The 21,870-nt window shown below is 32.9% G+C and overlaps 1 protein-coding gene across 1 annotated transcript in view; it reads left to right on the top strand.

Annotated features, from left to right (window-relative positions):
- EMC2 (ER membrane protein complex subunit 2) overlaps positions 1-21,870 on the top strand; it is a 43,129-nt gene that overhangs the window by 9,981 nt on the left and 11,278 nt on the right. Inside the window, exons 4-9 of the mRNA XM_046025470.1 lie at positions 461-546; positions 6,002-6,059; positions 14,334-14,419; positions 14,569-14,628; positions 20,073-20,154; positions 20,955-21,065. Coding sequence (XP_045881426.1) covers positions 461-546; positions 6,002-6,059; positions 14,334-14,419; positions 14,569-14,628; positions 20,073-20,154; positions 20,955-21,065 — 483 coding nt within the window. The remainder of the gene's footprint in view (positions 1-460; positions 547-6,001; positions 6,060-14,333; positions 14,420-14,568; positions 14,629-20,072; positions 20,155-20,954; positions 21,066-21,870) is intronic.

Here is a 21,870-nt window from a genome sequence, read left to right as displayed (position 1 = left end):
ATACATGATTTCAACAGCGCATACAGTGTTACAGTATTTGCGGGACTTGAGAGTACTGTCAAAGAGCTTAATTTTTATCAAGAGAATGCTTAGATAATAGAAACTGAAAGTCAGGAAGTTATAAAAGTTTAAGTTGGGCCCAATACATTATGGAAGTTATTGTGAAGGAGGAGTAATATGGCAGTGTCTGAAGAGGTATTAGTGTATCCCATGATCTGCTTATTTTCCCAGTTAATATCATGATCAGTCTTGAGAACTAATTGTTGCTCCCACTGTAATTTCAGAGTTCTTCTTTTACCCCATTAGTCATTACCAATTAATTTCACTTCTTGTTAGAGTACGCTAATAAAATGATTTAAGAAGATACATTGAAGACTATATAGACCATTCCTTGTAGCCCACTTAGTGTATGTAATGTAATCACTACTCCCTAAGTCTTTTTTACCAATTATTTTTACAGTTTTGTCTTCAGGAGTTGAGAAGACAGTTCCCTGGCAGTCACAGAGTCAAGAGACTAACTGGTATGAGATTTGAAGCCATGGAAAGGTAACTAAATCTTAGGAACAGTATAATCCCATTTTAAAATGGCGAACATGGGACCCCCATGACAACATCATTAATTGTGCAAGACCTTTTGGTACTGAGCTTCAGAATAGTGTCAGAGTGCGTCTCAGCATAAATCTTGCCAATTACTTCCAATAAATAGGGTTTGATATTGGAGTGCAATTCATTTACCATCTCTGGCCTAGTGAATGGGATCATGTTTTGGAGTAAGGGTTGGTTTTATATCCTCTTTCTAGGATTTATTAGTTGTTTATCTGGCACATTATTTAACTTATTTAAGCCTTTTAGCCTTATCCTCTGCAAATGAGAATATTACCAATTACCAACTTATCAGGGTTGTTTTGGGAATTAGTAATGACATATGTGTGCTACCCTTTCAGGTATTCAAGGTATAGAAGTTGCTTTTTTAAATGAGATATAATTGACATTGTATTAGTTTCAGGTATATGACATGATTTGATATCTCTGTATATTGTGAAATGATTATTATCACAGTAAGTTTAGTTGACATCCATCACCATACATTGTTATAATTTTTTTTCTTATGAGAACTTTTAAGATTTATTCTTGTAGCAGCTTTCAGGTACACAACACAGTATTGTTAACTATGGTAACTATGTGTACCCAGGACTTACTATAACTGTAAATTTGTACCTTTTGAGCACTGTTACCTACTCCATTGCCCACCTCTGGCAGCCACTAATCTGTTCTCTGTATCTATGAGTTTATGTTCTTTTCCACATATGAGTGAAATCTTGTAGTATTGTCTTTATTATATTTAGCATGTGCCCTCAAGGTCCATCCAAGTTGTCATAAATGACAGAATTTCTTTCTTTTCTATGGCTGAATAATATTCCATTATATCAGACTTCTTTATCCATTTGTCTGTCAATGGGCACTTAGGTTGTTTCCATGTATTGGTTACTGCAAATAATGCTACAGTGAACATGAGCTTGGAAATACCTTTTCAGGATAGTGATTTTGTTTCCTTTGGTTAAATACCCAGAAGTGAAAATGTTGGATCAAATGGGCATTCTATTTTGAATTTTTTAAGGGACCTCCATAGTGTCCATGCCAGTTTACACTCCCATCAGCCATGCACAAGGGTTTTCTTTTCTCTGCACCCTTGCCAGCACTTATTACGTCTTATCTTTTTGATAATAGCCATTCTGTTATGTGTGAGGTTATAGCTCTTTGTGGTTTTTATTTTCGTTTCCCTGTTGATTACTGATGTTCTCACCTTTTCATGTACCTGTTTGCCATTTGTATGTCTTCCGTGGAAGTGTCTGTTCTGTCTTTTTACTTAGATTTTTAATTATTTATTGCCATTGATCGTATGATATTTTTATATGTATTGGATATTTACCCTTTAGCAAATATTTGCAAGTATCAGATGATTTGCAAATATTTTTTCCAATCCCATAGGTTGTCTTTTCATTTTGTTGAATGTTTTCTTTATTGTACAGAAGCTTTTTAGTTTGATATAGTCCCACTTCTTTATTTTTCCTCTTGTTCGCTTTTGCTCTTCGTGTCAAATCTAAAAAATCATCACTGAGATTAGCATCAGGGAGCTTACCATCTTTGTTTTCTTCTAGGAGTTTTACTATTTCAGGTCTTAGTGTTGATGTCTTTAATCCATTTTGAGTTGATTTTTGCGTGTGGTATAAAGATGGTGGCCCAGTTTTACTTTTTTGCATGTCCAGTTTTCCCAACACCATTTATTGAAGAAACTATTCCTTCTCCCATTGTATATTTTTAGCTTCTGTTTTGTAAATTAATTGGCCATGTATGTTTGGGTTTGTTTCTGGATTTCCTATTGTTACATGACTTTATATGTTACATTAATTTATGTTGTTACGCCAATACCGTAATGTTTTGATTACTATACCATTGTGATAAATAGTTTGAAATCAAGAAGTATAATGTTTTCAGCTTTGTTCTTTTGCTCAGATGGCTTTGGATATTTAGGGTTTTTTTGTGGTTCCATGCAAATTTTGGGAATTTTCTAGTTCTGTGGGAAATGCCATTGGAATTTTAATAGGGATTGTACAGAATCTTTAGGTAGTATGAAAGTGTTACCAGTATTCTTCCAATCTATGAGCATGAATATCTTTTGATTTTTCTCAGTTTCTTCCATCAGTGTTTTAGTTTGATGTTTTAGGTAAGACAGAGTTAACTTGTACCTCAGTTAATAGTAGCTTTTAGTAAGTGGAATGTATTGATATAATTTTCCTTAATTCCTTTATTCCTTATCTTTTGGTTTATTGTGTTTGTGTATATGTACAGTTTAATCTCAATGGATCATCTCTGTAAGCAAGTGAAAAGCATAAAGAAAAAGAAATAAAATATTATTTTAGGTTAGCTGGAAGTAATTTGAATCAAAGAACAGAAGGAAAGGAAAAGGAAAGGAAAGAAGGAAAAAAAATAAATTTCTAGACCATTCTTAAAATGTGTGAATAGCCAAACACATTCCAGAGTCAAAAATGAATGATTTTTTCTTATTTTTGTTTTTTATTTATTTAAATTCAGTTAGCCAACATATAGTACATCATTAGTTTTTGATGTAGTGTTCAATGATTTATTAGTTGCGTAGAACCCACAGTGCTAAGATGAATGATTTTTAAAATTAACTTGTAAAGGTTTGAGAGGTACTAGTTTCCAAGCACACATTTTAATAGTTACTATCCCTCTACTCACCTTCCAGCCATACAAAAAAATTGATATGGTAACAATAATTTATTCTTAAATCAAGTTTCCTAAGACACCTACTGAACTCTAATTCCTTAAGCCTTACTCTTTCATTGAAACTCATGTAGTCATTTTACTCAGTAAGGTTTTGCTGGGTTTTTTTCCTGACAGAGTGACTGCTATGTGTCTTCATGACACAGGACCATTAATGATTGATTCTCATACATAGTTGTGTGAATTAGAGTGATCTGTGGCATTTAAAAAAAAAATGTAGTTGCCTGCTTGCCACTTCACTGAGATCACTTTGTCAGGGGTATAATCCAGATCCTTCTTTTAAAAGAAACCCTGCAGGAGAATAGACAAGTAGGCTTGAGAACATTGCTGACTAGAAGTAAATTCTTGAGGACCTTCAGTGTATTAGAATTCTCTGAAGAAACAGAACTAAGAGGATATTGCTGTACATATATAAGGGTGAGAGGAGGGAGGGAGGTTATATAGGGAAAGATTTATTATGAAGCAGTTATGGAGGCTGAGCAGTCCTAGAATTTGCTGTCTGCAACTTGGAGATCCAGGAAAGTTAGTGCTATAGTTCAGTCTGAGTCCAAGTTCAAAGGCCTGAGAACCAAGGGAGTTGGTGGTATAAATTCCAGATGGAGGGCAGGAGAAGATGAGATGAGATGTCCCAGCTCAAGTAGTGAGGCAGTCGAAAGGGGTGAACAACTCTTTCCCCGGCAGTTGTTTTATTCAAGCTCTCAGGGAGTTGGGTAATGTCCACCCACATTGGAGAAGGCTGTTTTACTGTGTCCACAGATTCAAATGCTAATCTCACCTGGAAACATCCTTAGATATACCCAGAAATAATATTTAAGATTGACACCGTATGGCTAGTCAAGTTGATATATCACACACAGAAAAATTAACCATATAGTCAGTTTTTATAGGACTTACTATTTTTTAGTTACAGTAAAACAAATATATTTAAATATAAGATGAGGTATTAATGCTTTATGTGTATAGTTTTTTTAAAGATTTTATCTATTTGAGGGAGAGAGAGCGCATAAGCTGGAGGGAGGGGCAGAGGGAGAAGGAGAAGCAAATTCTGCTGAGCGGGGATTCTTACACAAGGCTTGATCCCGGGACCCAGAGATCATGACCTGAGGTGAAGGCAGATGCTTAAGGGACTGAGCCACCCAGGTACCCCTATATGTATATTTTCTGAATGACTATAAAAAGAACATAGGTTTTCTAATAAAATATCCCCAAACCTAAAAAACTATTAAAACTCAGGTTATCATTATATTAATGAAATGAATGGTTTCCCATCATGTTATTCCCATTATTCATATTCTGTTATTTCCAGTGTGTTTGCCAGAGGTTATGTAGTTGGAAAAGATTCCCAGGGGATTCTCACTTACTGTGTGAGAACCCTTGCTATATAACATTTATTTTGACCTTATTTATATACTTCATCGTTTTGTTTTATTAATATTAAATGATTTTATTTTAGGTTTCGCCAGTTAGTTGCAGGTTTCTTCGAGGCTAACATACTTTCTATATTACCATGTATTTGAGGTCCAAACTAATTTTTTTGAACTACCCAACTCTGATTGACTTAGTGTGTAGTGATGCTGTTTGGCCTTCATATGGTATGAACACATTTACAAATTAAGTCTGCTTTTATTTTTCTCAGTTGTCTGCTACAGTTAAAATATTCTTACCTACTAGCATGATCATAATCACAAAGAGGCTTGGGCACTATAATTGTGGGGCAGTATTCAGTTAAAAGGTCATTATGATGTAGAATAGTCATATATTGAATATCATTAAGAGAAAAATATAAAATTAAAAAATTCTCTTAGGAAACTTATGACTAGATCTCAAGAATATAGCTGTTGCTTCTAGCTTTAGAAACATTGCTGTGAAAATTTTTAAACATTGTTTTTTGTTTTCTTTAAAGATCTGTATCTAGAAATGGAGAAATTGATTGGAGTAGAGTTGGGGTTATGGATACTATAAGGAAGGAATTTCAGAATCAGTTATTTCCTTACACCCTAAACAATATTCCCAAATATAAAAGAGTATATGATGTTCTTTATGTGATTTCTGATATATCCTTCCCCTTCATTCCCTATCACATAATGTTTATTTTGCCTTGTTAGACATATGCTGAAATACTTGTGTTTTTTTTTTTCTCATTGATAAATTGTTAACTATTTCCTTTCTAAGGTTGTAACCCAGCAGAGTGTATTGCAGGTGTATATTTAACAGGTGCTTAATGAATTGAACTGAACCAGCTCAACTAAGAAAAGCTATCATAAGTATTCAGTAAAGGAGAATTAAATCAAAGGTCATTTCCTTCTGAATTTGTTTGTTAAAATTAAGCTTGTTCTTATGCTTTATTGACTGTAATTCTAGGTATACTTAGGACCACAAAGGTATCTGTGTTGCTAGTTTTAACCTTTGTATTTAGGCCAGATAGAATCAGTGCATTTTTGTTTATCTCTTTTTTTGTTGTTATTCATGAATCATTATATTTTTGAAGTAAGTTTTTCTATAAATACCTTATACATGAATTTTTCTGTAAAAAATGATACCGTAGAAAATAGCTACTGTTACGTAAACATCAGAAGCGACTTGGATTGTAATTGTAAATGCATTTAAAGTCCTGCCAGTTTGATCTTTTTCTGTATTTACTATTTGTCACTAAAATTTGAAGTAATGACGCTTGAACTTTTTTCTTTTTAAATAGATACGATGATGCTATACAACTATATGATAGAATTTTACAAGAAGATCCAACTAACACTGTAAGTAAGCTGAATTGTCCTGAAGATTATTTAAATTTTGGTTTAAAAAGTGAAATTAATTCAGTTTTTCAAATAAAGGAAAAATACATATGAAACCGGTTTTATCTTTTTAAATACTTTATGTTGAGCCACATTTTAAAAATAGATATAAAACTTTTCAGTGAAATTTGACTCATAGGATATCTTATTAGAAACTAGTGGAAATTTAGAAAGAAATAATTCTATGTGTTTGTAATAAACCCCAGCAGAGCTCAGTAGTTTGTAATATTTTGAAGTTTATGATAAAATAACTTGTTTGGGTAGTTATATTTTAGTTCTCAATGAAAAATGGAAGAAATCATGATAGTAGTTTGTATATGGAATTAATAAAGGTGTTTTGATTTGATTTTGCTTTTTTTCTGCCTTCTACTTGGATAGGAACATGTATATGTATCTGTAATATACATGTATATGTATATACATATATGTATAAATGTATAAAGAAGAAATACATATATTGTGTTTCCCATAAGATACATCTTTACTTTATCCTGATTTGAACAAATACATCAGTATATTGGGCAGATTATTTGTTCCAAATACACTTACGTAGCAATATTTGTTTTAAAAATACTCTGAAGACTTTTTTTTTTTAATTTTGAGAACATTTTAGTTTACTATTTTTGCATAATGGCCTTCCTCAGGCTTACCTTTTACTCAGTGAAGAGTTAGATTTTAGATAACATATCAGGCATTTTAAGGTTTTTTAAATTATGTCCATGCACACATATGCCTGCTAAAAGAAAATCATATTTTTTAAATTTTTAAACAAAAACCAGTTTGAATTTGTTCTTTTATAGAAGGAGGTATTGTTATATTAACATAACACAAACACATGAAAGTTTTTTCTTACTTGGCAAGTGTTTCATTAAAAATACACATTTGTAAAAAGTCATTTAATGTTGAATTGTGGATTATAAGATGCTGATCTCTACTTATCCCTTCTGATACTCTGGTAATACTTAACATCTGTTGCTTAAATGGTAGTCTTTTTTCAACTTTATTAAGGTATAATTGATAAGTAATATTGTGTAAATTACATAGTGTGGTGATATATATATATGTGTGTGTGTGTGTGTGTATATATGTATATATTTATATTTATATAGTGAAATGGTTTAGATTTTTGCTTTTAATGTTATCCCATCCCAGGGAAATGTCCTCTGGGAACTTCCTAGGTCTTTGGTGGGGGGGGGAAGGGTGTTGGGTGGGTGAGGTAGAGGTAGATATTTGAATAGCAAGGGAAAAGTTTTGACAGAGCTGCAGGCCTACTCATTATAAAAAAAACAAAAAAATAAAAAATAGAGCTTCTGTTAGTTTAGCTATATATTTCCAATAAAAGAGTTAAAATTGGAAAGTTTTGAGTAATTTTTTAATCTTAACTGTCCTAATCATTTTTCTTTTCCTGAAGCTTTTTTCATGTACTTATTTGTTAAGACTTTACTACAATTTCAAAGGTATTCATTTTTCATGTAGCCAAATACTGAAAATATGAAATCAAGTTTCTGAAAAAGGTTTCTGTTTCTTTTTTTTTTTTTTAAGTACCACGTTAAGAATCAGTAGCTTTTGATTTATTGTCTTGGAATTAGGAGTCAGACATTTTACTTCTGTGTCAGTTTAAGTTGAAGATATTTTTAATAAGTTATTTCACTTTTTCAGGATCTAAGATAATATGTAATTATTTTTCTGTTTATAATACTTTCCATATTCTGTGGCTCTAAGATTGACTAAAAGAAAAACCCAAATGGTTTCATTTATCAACCATGTATGAATTGGCAGTAACTAAGTCCCTTAGTTGCTAGGTAAACATTTTAAAACAAGGTGACTAAATTCAGCTTTGTGAAATGTGTTATTCTTTCATTAAATATTATCTTTGTCTGATGTCCTCTTAGTGTCTTCTGTCCTTCTGTAAATGTTTATTGAGTATCTGTCATGAGCCACCAGAGTATTGGTGTTGCTAAGAATAGACATCACAGTTTCTTTTTTCAAAGCACTGTAAAGTATTACCTCAAAGGTGGGAAAGTCTAGTTTCACCCTCATCGATAGTTATAATTCAAACTTTTACACTGTAGTTCTTCTTTGCGTTGTATAAAAGTGATCATATGACTCTGTTGTTGGTCTTGTGCCTCTGTGTTTCTAGATCTCTGTATAGAAGTGAGGTTGTTCATTCAGGCTTTCAGGAGCTCTCCTTCTGTCTCCCATGCATTTATTAATCTTCCAAAAAAACATTTGTTGAGTGCTTACAGTGTGCTTGGTGCTAGAAATAGAAGAACAAATCAGACACCAGCTTGACTGTGTTAGGGATGCAGAGTGATGTAGTGAACAGGTTATGGACTTTGAAAGTAGACTGTTAAATTCTTAGTCACTTACTGTGTAATTTTTGAGCCTTGCAGACTTTGAAAGATGAGTGTGGTTGAAATGAAGCAAAGATGATGGACGGGGGAAAAGTCCTCATATCTCATGAATGAACCCTTGGCGCTAGTTAAGTACAAAGTCTACCTAGAGAAGAAAGAATGAAGTGATTAGAAAGGAAGTTTTAAAATTTTCTTTAAGGAGGGTGCCGAAATGGGCTTTTCCCCATCTGTTTTTGAAAGATTGTGAAACATTTTTTGGAAATGTAATACATACCTGTGTTAAAAATTACAAAAAATACAAAAGAATATATGGTGAAAAATAAATCTTTCTTCTCACTCCTGATCTCAGATCCTGCTTCACTTAGGCAAACATCGTTAGCAATTTCTTATGTATTCCAGAGATTTTTCCCTTGTGCACACACAAATATGCATGTTGTCCCTTTTGACAGAGAACATTGTTGGAAATGCAAATGGTGGCATATTCTACCTTGCAGTCGTTGTAAAGATCATGGTATATGTTAGCACATCCTTAGATCATCCTCTGAATAGCTATATGGGTTGTGTTGTGTGATGTATCAAAAATAGTTTGTTGAAAAACAATTTCTTGAAGTAAGTTCCTCTTGATGAAATCTTAGGTTGATTTTGATATCTTCCTCCCAGGAACAGTGTTGCAGTGAATGTCATTTGTACGGTGGATTCCTACTCTGGAATATAATTCTGGAGGTCTATGCATTTTAAATTTTGATAGATGTCACCAAATTTCCTTCCACAAAGGCTTTTTAGCCATCCATATTCATTTCTGTGATGTACGAGAGTGCTGCTTCTCCTGTATCCTCCCGCAAGGTAGATTACCAACTTTTTTGTTTTTAACCTTTGCCAGTGCAATTGGTAAAAAACATCATCTTGTTACAATTTGCATTATGAGTGATGTTGAATATCTTTTAATATGCTTAAAAAGCCATTTGTATTTCTCTTTCTGAACTGCCTCCTTTAATATGTTTTTCAAATGAAATTTTATTTCTGTTCTTATTGAAGAAAGGGCATGGTTCTGGTACTCTACATAGTTAACCTCTCTCTTCTTCCCTACTCATTGACCTCTGAGAAAAATTGGGGTTCTGAGGAACAATATTTTATACCTCTAAATTGGTTCATTGTACAAAGTGACTGGAGATGCAACAAGATGACCTATATTTGTGAACAACCTGGTATGTGACACTTCAGAATTTAATTTTTATTCTTAGAAAATGGACAATGAATGGGGCGCCTGGGTGGCTCTCAGTCCATTGGGTATCTGACTCTTGATTTTGGCTCATGTTATGATCTGAGGGTTGTGAGGTCAAGCCCAGTATCAGGCTCTGAGCATGGAGCCTGCTTGAGATTCTCTCTCTCTCTGCTCACCCCGCTTTCTCACATACTTGCTTGTGCTCTCTAAAAAGAAAAAAAAATGGACAATAGTCAAATTTTGATTAGGGAAATGCCACCAGATATTTTTAGAAATAACTTTGTTAATAATATGGGAGATAGTTTGAAGGAGGTGCAGAGTTGAAATAACTTGTAATTTGGAGGCTGTCCTGTCCTAGGCCAGAGATTATGGGAGTCTAAACCTAGGACAAGTGGAATTGGAAGGGATAGGGAATGGATGAAAGAATATTTTGCAGTGAAAGTACACAAGCAATTAAAATTACTTAGCCACGAGTGGTTTTAGAAGGTTAACTCTCAAATGTGAAAATTTTAGTCATTAACCTCTGAAAGTCAAATATTGAATTAGGCTCACTGAGCTGTCATCCTTTTAGCTTGCCTAAGCAGCCGTCAGTTTTTGTTTGCTTGCTTTTAAAATAAAAGTAGGCTTTTCTTCCTTTGAAAGCTCCTTGAGGGAAAATATTATGTCTGTTGCATGAACTAATGTCTAGCATATGGTAGGCCTTCAGTGAATGCTGTTGAAAGATTACTTTTCAGAAGCAGGTATGATAATTATTGTCTTTTTAGGTGAATTTCATATTTCAGAAAGGTCAGATTTTACCTTGAATTGTTAGCTCCCTATTGTGATTTATCAAATATTTGAAATTTTGTTTTAGAATTAGATGTAATTGCCTCTGTGGCAAAGGAGAAGATGCTTTTAGAATGCCTGAAAGAACCCAGAACACTGCTTTTCTTCTGTTGGCCAAGGGTCTGTTTCATTCGGGGTACCAGCATCTGCAGGAGGGAGAGATGTAGTTTGTATTTTGCTGGTAGACCTTAATCCTTTAATCCTTTCCTAAGTAGTAACCCTTCCCCCCACCAACCATGTAGTTTATTTTTTAAGATATGACCAGCGTTTCAGGAAGAATTGCTGGCTAGCCCCATTGTACATAATATTACAGAAGGCATGTAGCAAGTTTGATGATTTTTTTGTGGCATTAATATTTTATATTTTATAATAGGAATTCTAACTCTGTTATTTTTTTTTTAAAGATTTTATTTATTTATTTGTCAGAGAGAGAGAGAGTGAGAGCGAGCACAGGCAGACAGAGTGGCAGGCAGAGACAGAGAGAGAAGCAGGCTCCCCGCTGAGCACAGAGCCCAATGTGGGACTCGATCCCAGGACGCTGGGATCATGACCTGAGCCGAAGGCAGCCGCTTAACCAACTGAGCCACCCAGGCGTCCCTCTAACTCTGTTATTAAAATCACTTATAAAATGTGAAACAGTTTTCATTTTTAAGACTTAAACTGACATTTGCAAAGTTTGATCCAAACAAGACATTTAGAAAAATTCAGAACATTGGCATATTTTAACAGGAAAAAAACTGTAAGAAAGAAATAAATAGAAATTAATAAATGTTCAAGACTCTCTTTAACATTTAGTCCAATTAATACTATTTTAAAGCTATTATGATAAATAATTGATATAGAATAGACTGCATATATTTAAGTAGGGTGTGCAATTTGCTAAGTTTTATGTTTGGATGCACCTGTGACACCATCATCAGAGTCAAGAGAGTGAACAAAACTGTCATCTTCAAAAATTTACTTTTCTCCTCTTCATTTTTATATTCCCAAAAGATGTTCTTGAGCTTTCTTGTGGGGTGTTAATTAAGTTACTTGAGGGGCACCTGGGTGGCTCAGTGGGTTAAGGCCTCTGTATTCGGCTCAGGTCATGATCCCAGGGTCCTGGGATCGAGCCTGCATTGGGCTCTCTGCTCAGCAAGGAGCCTGCTTCCCTTCCTCTCTCTCTGCCTGCTTCTCTGCCTACTTGTGATATCTGTCAAATAAATAAGTAAAATCTTAAACAAAACAAAACAAAACAATTTGATCCTTTTAGGTCTCTGTTAAAGAGGTCCAGAAAGTGCTTATAGGGCTAGCTAGTTATTCCCCCATTACATCCTTCTGGATACTCTAGCCAGTGCCACAGGAATCATGGCATTTTCCAGTCTGATTGGTAGGAAGAGGCACAATTCCGAGCCCTGTGTGAGCTCCACACACTTTCGCTTAAACCTTTCTGGTGGTTCTTTCCTTGGCTTTGGTAGTTTTTTTCGCACACATGCACTGATCAATACAAAGCTGAGTAATCAAGGGGAGCCCTTGAGATTCAAGGGGAATCTAGAGTTTTTATTCTGTCTTCTTTCTTCTCTCATGCTGTGTCTACAAACTCTAGCCTTTGATCTTCCTGGCTCTGAGCTCCTTTTCCTCAACTCACAGAGTTCACTGAACTCAACCTGATTTTTTCTTCTTGTACAGGACCCCTGAAACTCTCTCAGAGCAGTGAGCCAGGGCAATAAAAATAGAACTCACCTCATTTGCTTCCAGCCTCTCAGGGATCACTGTTCTGTGTTGCCTATTGTCCTGTGCCTTAAATATTATTTCAGATACTTAATCTAATTCTTTCATTGGTTTAGGCAGTGGGGTAAATTTGATCCCATCTTGGCCAGAAATGAAATCCCTGCTTAATGCTCATTTAAAATTATCATGATAAATAAAAATTGGTTCTTATATCAGATGCGGTAGTATTTTCGCCTTTGGTTAGAAAGCTGGTAAGTGCCAAGAGTTGGGATTTGTTTCTTGTCTTTTTTATTTTAAAATGTGGACTCTGTTGTACCATATTGTCTATAGAAGAAGTAGTAGTATTATCATAAATGAAAGGAATAAAGAGTCAAATACACTTCAGATGATATTGGATTGGTAAAATTAGATATGATATATCCAAAAGAAATTAGTTTCTTAATTTATGTTGTGTCATATGTTTAATTTATATTATATTTATTGTATTTAATTGAAATTATATGTTAATTTGTCCACCTGTTTTCAGAAGGACTTGGGAGAAGGCTCTCATTTGAAATCCAATATTCTTTTTAAAGTCTTTAGGATTGAGTTACTTTTGGAGCTTTTCTTTTACTTTTTGAATTCTTGAGGCTTTTTAGTAGTACATTTATTATGGCCCTTTCATTGTTATACATAGTGAAATTAATCCAAAAATGTTTGAGTACCTACCATTTGGCAGGCATTGTGTTAGGCCTTTGGCATGAGCCGAATAATCAAGGATATACATTTTTAACACGTTTCATTTTTTATTGCCAAAATGTTGTTATTCTTGTTATAAATACCATTCTTGGTCTTGTTTATTGGGAGTCTCTTGATTCTCTCTTAATTTTTTGACTTTCACTTCTTCAGAGCAAAACCCCCACCCTTTTCACCCATGACAGGTAGTTCCGTTTGGCTAAAGAGGCCCCATTCATTTTACTTCCCTTGTCTGCATTTCGTGAAGTGGGTATTATATAAAATAATAACAACCATGTTCATAATTAATAAACTTAACTTGGCTATAGCTTTTTTTGTTTTATTGCTTAGCTATCTGCACTGAATTAAACAGAGATGAAAGAGATACAAATTTAATAATTGATACGGTGCCCTCCAGTCTGTTAACTCCAGCCCTCCAGCCTGAAGTGGATAGTCTTGATAACACACTGTTGCTGTCTTCTTTGCCTTTGTTCAGTGTTCCTCCATTAATGCCCTTTCCTTCACACAGTCCCCTCTTTTGTTTTTTTAATGTCTCCTTGTTCTTTCTGTTTCAGTACAGGTGTCATATCTAGGGCCCTCTTTGCTTCCAGCCCTTACACCTCCTCCATTCTGATACAGCCTGTATTAGACTCTCCTCCGTGTTGCTTTGACACCCTAGATATCTCTATCATTGTCTTTTTATTTGATGTGTCTTTTTCTACAGAGCTTCTCATGAGAAATTATCTGTTCTTTTTTTATCCTGATATTTTCATTGTTTTGCACAGTACCTGTCAAACAGATGTTCAGTACATATTTGATGAATGTATAAATAAATGACACTGATATTTGTATTTATCATTTTAAAAACTTTAAAATATAAGTTTAAGTGTTTTGTCTCTTTATAAATTTTTTTTTTCAGGTCCAGTATTATTCTTGAAAAGCTTACAGGTAGATTTTTCTCTCAAAACTGAAAAAAGTTATCAGGAGCTAGATTTTATAATGACATTCAAGTGGCTATGATGAGATTTTTTTTTTTTACCCCTAATCTCCACTATCCCTCTATCTCTTAACATACAAATCTTATGAATGAGACAGAGTAAAGGACTTCAGGCTGGGTAAAGATTAGGATTCCCTGCTGACTTGTAATTATCAGAATCTGGATGGTTATTTATTTGAATGAAATGATGCATACATTGTGTACATCAAAAGTAAAGCATATGTGATTGTTAAAGGAATGTTTGAATTCCCCAGTGGGATGTCATGGGGTATGTTTATAAACTCCCACTAAGCAGTAGTTCTACAATGGAATTTCACTGGCGTTGAGATAATAATTTGCACAGTCAAATTACCTTCTTTACAAAAACCCAGGGAATCGTGAGGGCCTAATCCTTTATTAATGTCAACCCATAGGCTGCAAGAAAGCGTAAGATTGCCATTCGAAAAGCCCAGGGGAAAAATGTGGAGGCCATTCGGGAACTGAATGAGTATCTGGAACAGTGAGTGTCTTACAAGAGGATTGTGTTTTGTTATTCTGATAAATCTTTTTTAATTAAAATGGAATTTGCATTTGATTTTCCTTTTTGCCTCCATGCTGTTCATTTACAGAATATCTACACACTTTTTTTTCCCCCTTTCCTCTCACCAGATTTGTTGGGGACCAAGAAGCCTGGCATGAACTTGCAGAACTTTATATCAATGAACATGAGTAAGTTGTAAATTTTATTAGGAGTGCAGTTTTTATCACTATTATATAAGTTCAGAAGACATAGTTTCTGAAAGATTGGAGAGACGCTATGAATCTGTCATTTTAAATGAACAAAATAAATGAATGAAAATAAATCATCAGTTTATTGGTTGGTTATAATATGTGAATTCCTTTAATTAGGTCATTTGTGTTTTGCAATTTAGTTTTGTTTGAGAAACAAATTTTTCTTTCCAAATACAGATGGATTCTTTGGGATTAGAAAGGCCTGCATTAGAAAAATAGATATGGCTATTTTTAGTGATTCAAAATTGTGAATTTTTAGAGTCTAAATTGTTCTAATATACAAAGAGTATTATACTCCCTGCTGTTTTAAAAATTCTGTCAATTGTATGCATTTATTAGCCTTAGTATTAAGAGAATCAACTCTTCCAAAGTAGAAGCATTCTGTTGCCTGGGCAAAAGACCAAGAATAATCAAGAATGTTGAATGCTGTAGGAACTTGCTTATTGGATATTTAATGTTTTTGTTAGCTTTTTTATTGATGCAGTGACAGGAGGAAATCCCAGTGTGAGAGGATTAGCCTTGTCTTAGTGCAAGTTTTCTAATAGTGCAGCATTAATGCTAAACTCCATCTACAGGCAGGATTTTTTTCTTTTTTCCCTTGGTTCTTCTGATCTGAAGTATATCACATTGTTTCGTTTCTTCTTTCTGAGGGAATAGAATCAGATTCTTATGTGCATATTCTTACTGTGTATGAATAGTTAACGTCTTTCTCATACTACAAATAGCTGACACAGGAAATAAAATAGAATGAAGACACTATGTCTTACCTTTGCCCAGGGCTTTATGTGTAACGTGAAATGGAGAATTAAGGTAGTTATCTGCATATTTCTAGTAAAACCTGAAGTAATAAAAGTAATAGCTGTGATTTAATGAACGTGTACTGTCTTCTGGGAACCATTCTTCAGTTCTCTTCTGTGCTCTGGCTGTCAAAATCTTTTTTTTTTCCATTACGAAATTATTTCCTGAATCATGTTCATATAGATGTTTGTCTGCTTATATGATCACATATGTAAATGTACTCAGGGTTCTCTTATGTATGTGACACATACATAAGAGACCTTTTTGTAGGTCCAGCCTTATTATGAAATTCAATTCAAAGGGTAGTGCATTTGGCTTAAATGGTAATGTTTCCATTTTTCATAGCCTTTTTGCAAAATTTATTTTCATTTTTATTCTGGTGTAGTTAACATACAGTCCTATGTTAATTTCAGGTATTCTATTTTTCATAGCTTTAAAGTCAACATTTGTAAAGTATACAGTATATAATTTAAATAACATGAAACTGAATTTTTGGAGTGCATGAAACAATTAACAGTAGTTTTATTTTGTCCCTAAAACAGATGACAGTTACTTAAAGGGTTTTATACCTTTTGAAGATGTTGTGATTAAAAGCTTTAAAAGCATTTTAGATTAATCAAGGAATTTTTTAATTAAAGAAATACCTAATGATAATCTGGAAAACACAGTAAAGAGTATAAAGACCATATCTAGTATAGTTGCATCATCTTAACTTATCTACAATTTGTATTTTTTTTCTTCAGTACTTCTTGAAACAGAAACCTAAGATAGAATGATTTTTATAGCTTATGGTTTTCACTATGTTTTGACACACATTCCCTATCACAGTAAATATTTCAGTGTGATTTTAATGGCTTTATATTATTCCATCTTATTAATGTACTCTAGTAATTCTTAATCAGTTTCCTAGGAGAATAGAAAGCTTGTTTTTTTTTTTTCTTTTTTCATTTTTACTATAAGTCTGTATAAATTGTTTTATTTCCTTGGACTAGATTCTTAGAAGTAGAATTATTTGATAAAATGATATACACATTTTTAGTGATTTTGATAAATCATTCCTAGTTCTTCACTGGAAAGGTAGTATCACTTTCCTCTCACATCTGCAATTATTAGCATACCTTTCACACTGGGTGCTATCATTCTTTTTTTTAGTCTTTGTAAGTTTTGATAGGTGAAAATTGATTACAACTTTGTAAAAATTTTTAATAGCTTTTTATATAAGTGATATGAAACTTTGTCAAGAATATATCCTTGTTATATATCTTTTTAATATTGAGTTTTTAACTTATAGAAACTTCATATTTTTATATGGTCAGATATATCAGTTTTTATTGCTTTATGTCCTCTAAGAACTACATAAATATATCACCTCTGTTTTCTTTTTTCTTTCTCAGTTTTATTTTTTTGCATATGTTTCTTATAGTTCTGTATTTAATTCTGAAATAGGCTGTACTTTATTTTTAGGCTATAATTAAATTTATTATTTGCTTCACCTTGTAATGGCTACATTCAGTTTTGCTTTATTTTGAGTCACTAAACAGTTCACTGAGATAGAGTTGAATGTATACTTAAGAGGAATGAACTGAAAAATCCCAAGGAACCAAGAAATACAAAGACAGAAAAGCACCTGAAAAGTAATTTCCTTTTAGGGGAAATGATAATTGTGTTCATCCTCCCCTTTTATCTTGTATCACGGAACTCTTTTTGGTTTTGAAGCTAGTTATTTACAAAATGACCATTTATTTTTTCGAACACAGAGGGAATATCCAGGTTTAGGGTGAGTGGAAATAAAGATCTCCAGATTTTTGGAAACTATATGAAAATCAGAATCTGTTCATTTAATTCATTTAACCTATTTTGGCAAGTCATTGTAGTAGGTAGGGTTTTTTTTCGTTTTACTGTTTGTTTTTGGTGGAGAAGGCAAGTTACTGTGGGATGTCAGTTTTGTGGGCACAGTGGCAAATTGTAGCAATTTCGGAGTTGCAAGATATATTTATCAATTTTGGCATTCTTTTTGCATAGAAACAAATAGAAGTAAGCTTTTAAATATAATAGATCACAGGCAGCATTGCTACTATAGATCTAGAATTTTTACTCCAGATAAATTTCCAAAGTAGAATGTTCATATAAGCCTGTTCATTGTCCTTACAGAGATTAAAGAAAATATAGAATTCTGCCATGTGCTTTTTTTTAAATATCTTTAAGTTTCCTTTATTTAAATTTGCTTCTGATTTATAAATTCTAGTTTCTATTTAGTGACTGCAGTGATACGTATCGTAGTAGTTGACCATATTAAGACATTTTACTTGTTCTAAATAATTTTGTTTTACTTTACTTACAGTTAAAACTAGATGTTAGGAAGGGCATTATTAATATAAATTAATAATGACTGACTGTGGTTCCTTTTTGTAGGTCCAGCCTTATTATGAAATTCAATACCAAATAGAATTATCAAAATCCTATAAGGAAAAATCATACTGTTGATAAAAGCAATGTAGGGATAGATATGTAACCTATACAAATGTTTTGTGAAGAACAGAACTTTGAAACTTTCTTTAGTTATTGACTAACATACTAATACTAGTAGTTATTTTAAGTAGATTCAAATAATTTTAATTCTCCAATCATTGAGTCACTGTATGTGATGAATTAACTTTTTTATGTATTTGGAATGCGATGGGCTATGTAGCATTTTGGGGAGAATTGAGAAGATGGTCACTCAGGTCACTTTACATATGATTTAAATGCTCTTGCATGAACCTCTCTTGAGAAAATTGTATTGGATCGTCTTCTGCTCCTTTTAGCTCTAAATGTATTTGATTCTATACTTTATCCACAAAATTAGTTTGATTTTAGACTTTGTAAAATTGGGGGAAGGAATCCTCTTCTGTATGTGATACTAAATAATTTCTGAGAAAAATACTTTTGACATTTATTTTTCAGTAGAAACTCATACCTGCCTTTTTTATCCTACTTTATGTTGTATAAAAACCAGTCACAGTTGTGCTCAGCCCTTTTAAGTCTGTAAGAACATTTATTCATTGCCTTAATATGAATTTTTGTGTCATCTTAGTAAAATGAAATTATTTAGAAGGAACTGTCTTTTTAAAATTGAGTGTTTAAAGTAGAGACCGCTTTCTTACAGAATGATAAATATAATACTTTTGTTATAATACTTTTGTTCTAAACATTTATTCAGTCATTTGTTAAGTCATTTATTTTATACCTATCACATGTCAGGAACCACTGCTAGCTTTGGGGTATAAAAATGAAAAAGGCTAAATAGCTGTATGATCCTTGATAACAGTATATATATATAAATCTAAAATGCTATGACTTTTGGTAATCTAGAGGGTGTTTTTGGTTTCTCTGGCCCTTGGGGTTTGATTGTTGTACCTGGTTTTATGTTACCATTGACCTCTTCATCACTACATCATCACCACGGTTTTCACTGTGTATCGTGCATGGAGGCACTATGCATAGTGGTTAAGAGTAGGCTGTTTGGAGTGGCACAACCTAGGTTTCAGTTTGCATCTCTTTGCCTTACCAACCTAAAATGGTGATAATTTCCTACTTCTCAGGGTTTTGGTAGAATTAAATGAATTAATACATATAATACATCTAGAGAAGTTTATGATACATAATGAGCACATAATACAAGTTAGCTATTATTTTGTATACGTATGTGAAACTGCAGCATGTATATTTTGAAAAGTATATCAGACGTAGTGTAAAGATAGGTAGCTTTGTATATTGGTGACAGATGCCAAAAATAACTGTAGGTAGCCTTTTTCTGTTGGGTACTGTCATCACCTTTCACTAGGAATAAATTTTACAATACCTGTGTTCTTTAGGATATCCTAAAAACAGTGATGATATTCACATTGCTTTAAACTTATACATTGAGGGAAATTACATTCATGTGGTGTAAAACCATTTTTCCAGAGCCCTTTGTAGCAGTCCTCTCCTCAGATTTTTAGCAGGATGTTTGTTTCTTTAACATGATGAAATATTAGTAGAGTGCATATCAAAACCACTAACTTGATCTATTTTTCATGGGTTTAAAAATTTATAACTTCATTAGAATTTCATATTAAGTAATGAAAGGTCTTTATAATAGAATATATTGGTAAATAGGTGTCAGTAAAGGATTTTTGTGAATAGATGGTACTTAAAATGTTTATTTCCTCTTTATGCTTTAGTTATTTGAATATTTTATTCGGCAATCAGTGGACTTTAAGTTATTTTATATGTAACCTGATCCAAGCTTGTGAAGCCTGTGTTGTGAATAATGTTTGGATGTCATAATAGTGACCCAGTTTTAAGAATGTAGTATCTACTGATTGTTCACAGGCTGCTTTAAAATTTAAGCCTTTGTTATTTGTATTTAAGAATTCAGCATAGCAAGTATTTTATTAATGAAGCTGTTTAAATTAAATTTTGTGAATAAAATGTGTAATGTCACTAAAATTGTTTTAAAATTATTTTCAAGCAATGTTTTAAATTATTTTTAATCATTTTTGTTTTAGCTAAGATGATATGTATGACTTTTAAAATTGATTTCTCCTCTTCATATTTTTCAGCTATGCTAAAGCAGCCTTCTGTTTAGAGGAGCTAATGATGACTAATCCACACAACCACTTATACTGTCAGCAGTATGCTGAAGTAAGTGCTTTCAAAAACAACAGGTGTACATGATTTTATTTTTGTTGGTGTTAGGTATTATTTTGGAACTAAGAATACGTCTTTAAGTAAGGCACGTATTGAAGTATGTAAGACATCTGATGAAAACTGTAGGTCTAAGAGCTTTACATTTTTAATATAATGGGAATATGGCTTTACAAATAAAAGCGCTTACATAAAACAGTGAAATTCTTTGTATTTTTAATTGTGTATTTTCTTTTCTAGTTAAGAACTAATGATGCCACAGTTGTTACCATTTAATGACTTTTGAGACATTACAGTGATTGCGATTTTTAAATCTATATTCTAGGACATTCATACTAAGATCAATATTTTTGGAAGTAGGGAGTATTTATCTTACTATTAAGAATTGTAATACAATTGAAGGCTCTAAGGTTGGAAGCATTTCATTAATAATAAATGTCAAGGTAACTAGTAAAGGGCAACTCAGTGTATATAAGTATAGATTTAGAATGCTACTAATAGAAAATATTAAATTGTGAGGTATTACCAAGGCAGCTGAAAAGAAATTATATTGTTTTTCTTATTGATAGTATTTTGTTTTAAAAAATACTCTGTGATCTTAATGTTCATAGAATAGGTTTTTCAGGGAGGTTATGCTTTAAAATTTAGCTTTTATAATTTTAAGATGAATTCTTTTAACATCTTGCATTTGTTTACAGAGTATCTGTTTCAATTACTAATGCCTTTGGTATGATGAAACGTGCTGTATTTCAAAGTAGTAAAATAAATAGGTTTCAGCACTCTGCAATTTTTAACAGGTTAAATATACCCAAGGTGGACTTGAAAACCTTGAACTTTCAAGAAAGTATTTTGCACAGGCACTGAAACTGAACAACAGAAATATGAGAGCTTTGTTTGGGCTTTACATGGTGAGTAGAGGTACATGTTTAATGTTATTTTATGAATTCTGTCATTTAAAGTCCATTAAATATCCCACCCTCTTCCCTCTTGTTTGTATTTTGTTGGTAAGCATATTTTTTTCCTCTAGTTAAAAATGAGCAAGAGGTTGTAAGGCAGTTTTATCTTTAAATGTTAATACATCCTATTTGACATTTTATTATTTTATTATTAATTATTTTATTATTTATTATTTAAAATATCTTCTATGCTATCAGAATTTAAGTCTGCTTTTTTATGAAATACTAACATATACAAAACCATATTATGTATCTTAATTGTTTTCATATTCTTGGGTTTATGCCCAATATGTATTTCTTTTTTTTTTTTTTTTTTTTTAAAGATTTATTTATTTATTTATTTATTTGACAGAGAGAGAGAGAGAGAGAGATCACAAGTAGGCAGAGAGGCAGGCAGCGAGAGAGAGGAGGAAGCAGGCTCCCTGCGGAGCAGAGAGCCCGATGCGGGGCTCGATCCCAGGACCCTGAGATCATGACCTGAGCCGAAGGCAGCGGCTTAATCCACTGAGCCACCCAGGCGCCCCCCAATATGTATTTCTTACCTTAAATTATAATTGTATGACATAGTTTTAAATTATGCAATAAAAGACATTAGCAAAAAAAATCTCTACTTTCAAATTAAAATTTTTCTATGGTACAAAAAAGAGCTTGGAAATTGTGGGAAGTGTGTAATTAAATATTTCTGTGGTTTATGTATGCCAAATGATGAGCTTAGAAAAGTCAATTAACAAGGGCTATGGGAAAAAGAGGAAGAATT

Source organism: Meles meles, chromosome 1 (assembly GCF_922984935.1).
Source record: "Meles meles chromosome 1, mMelMel3.1 paternal haplotype, whole genome shotgun sequence".
Lineage (NCBI taxonomy): Eukaryota > Metazoa > Chordata > Mammalia > Carnivora > Mustelidae > Meles > Meles meles.
This window is presented reverse-complemented; position numbering and strand designations above follow the sequence as displayed.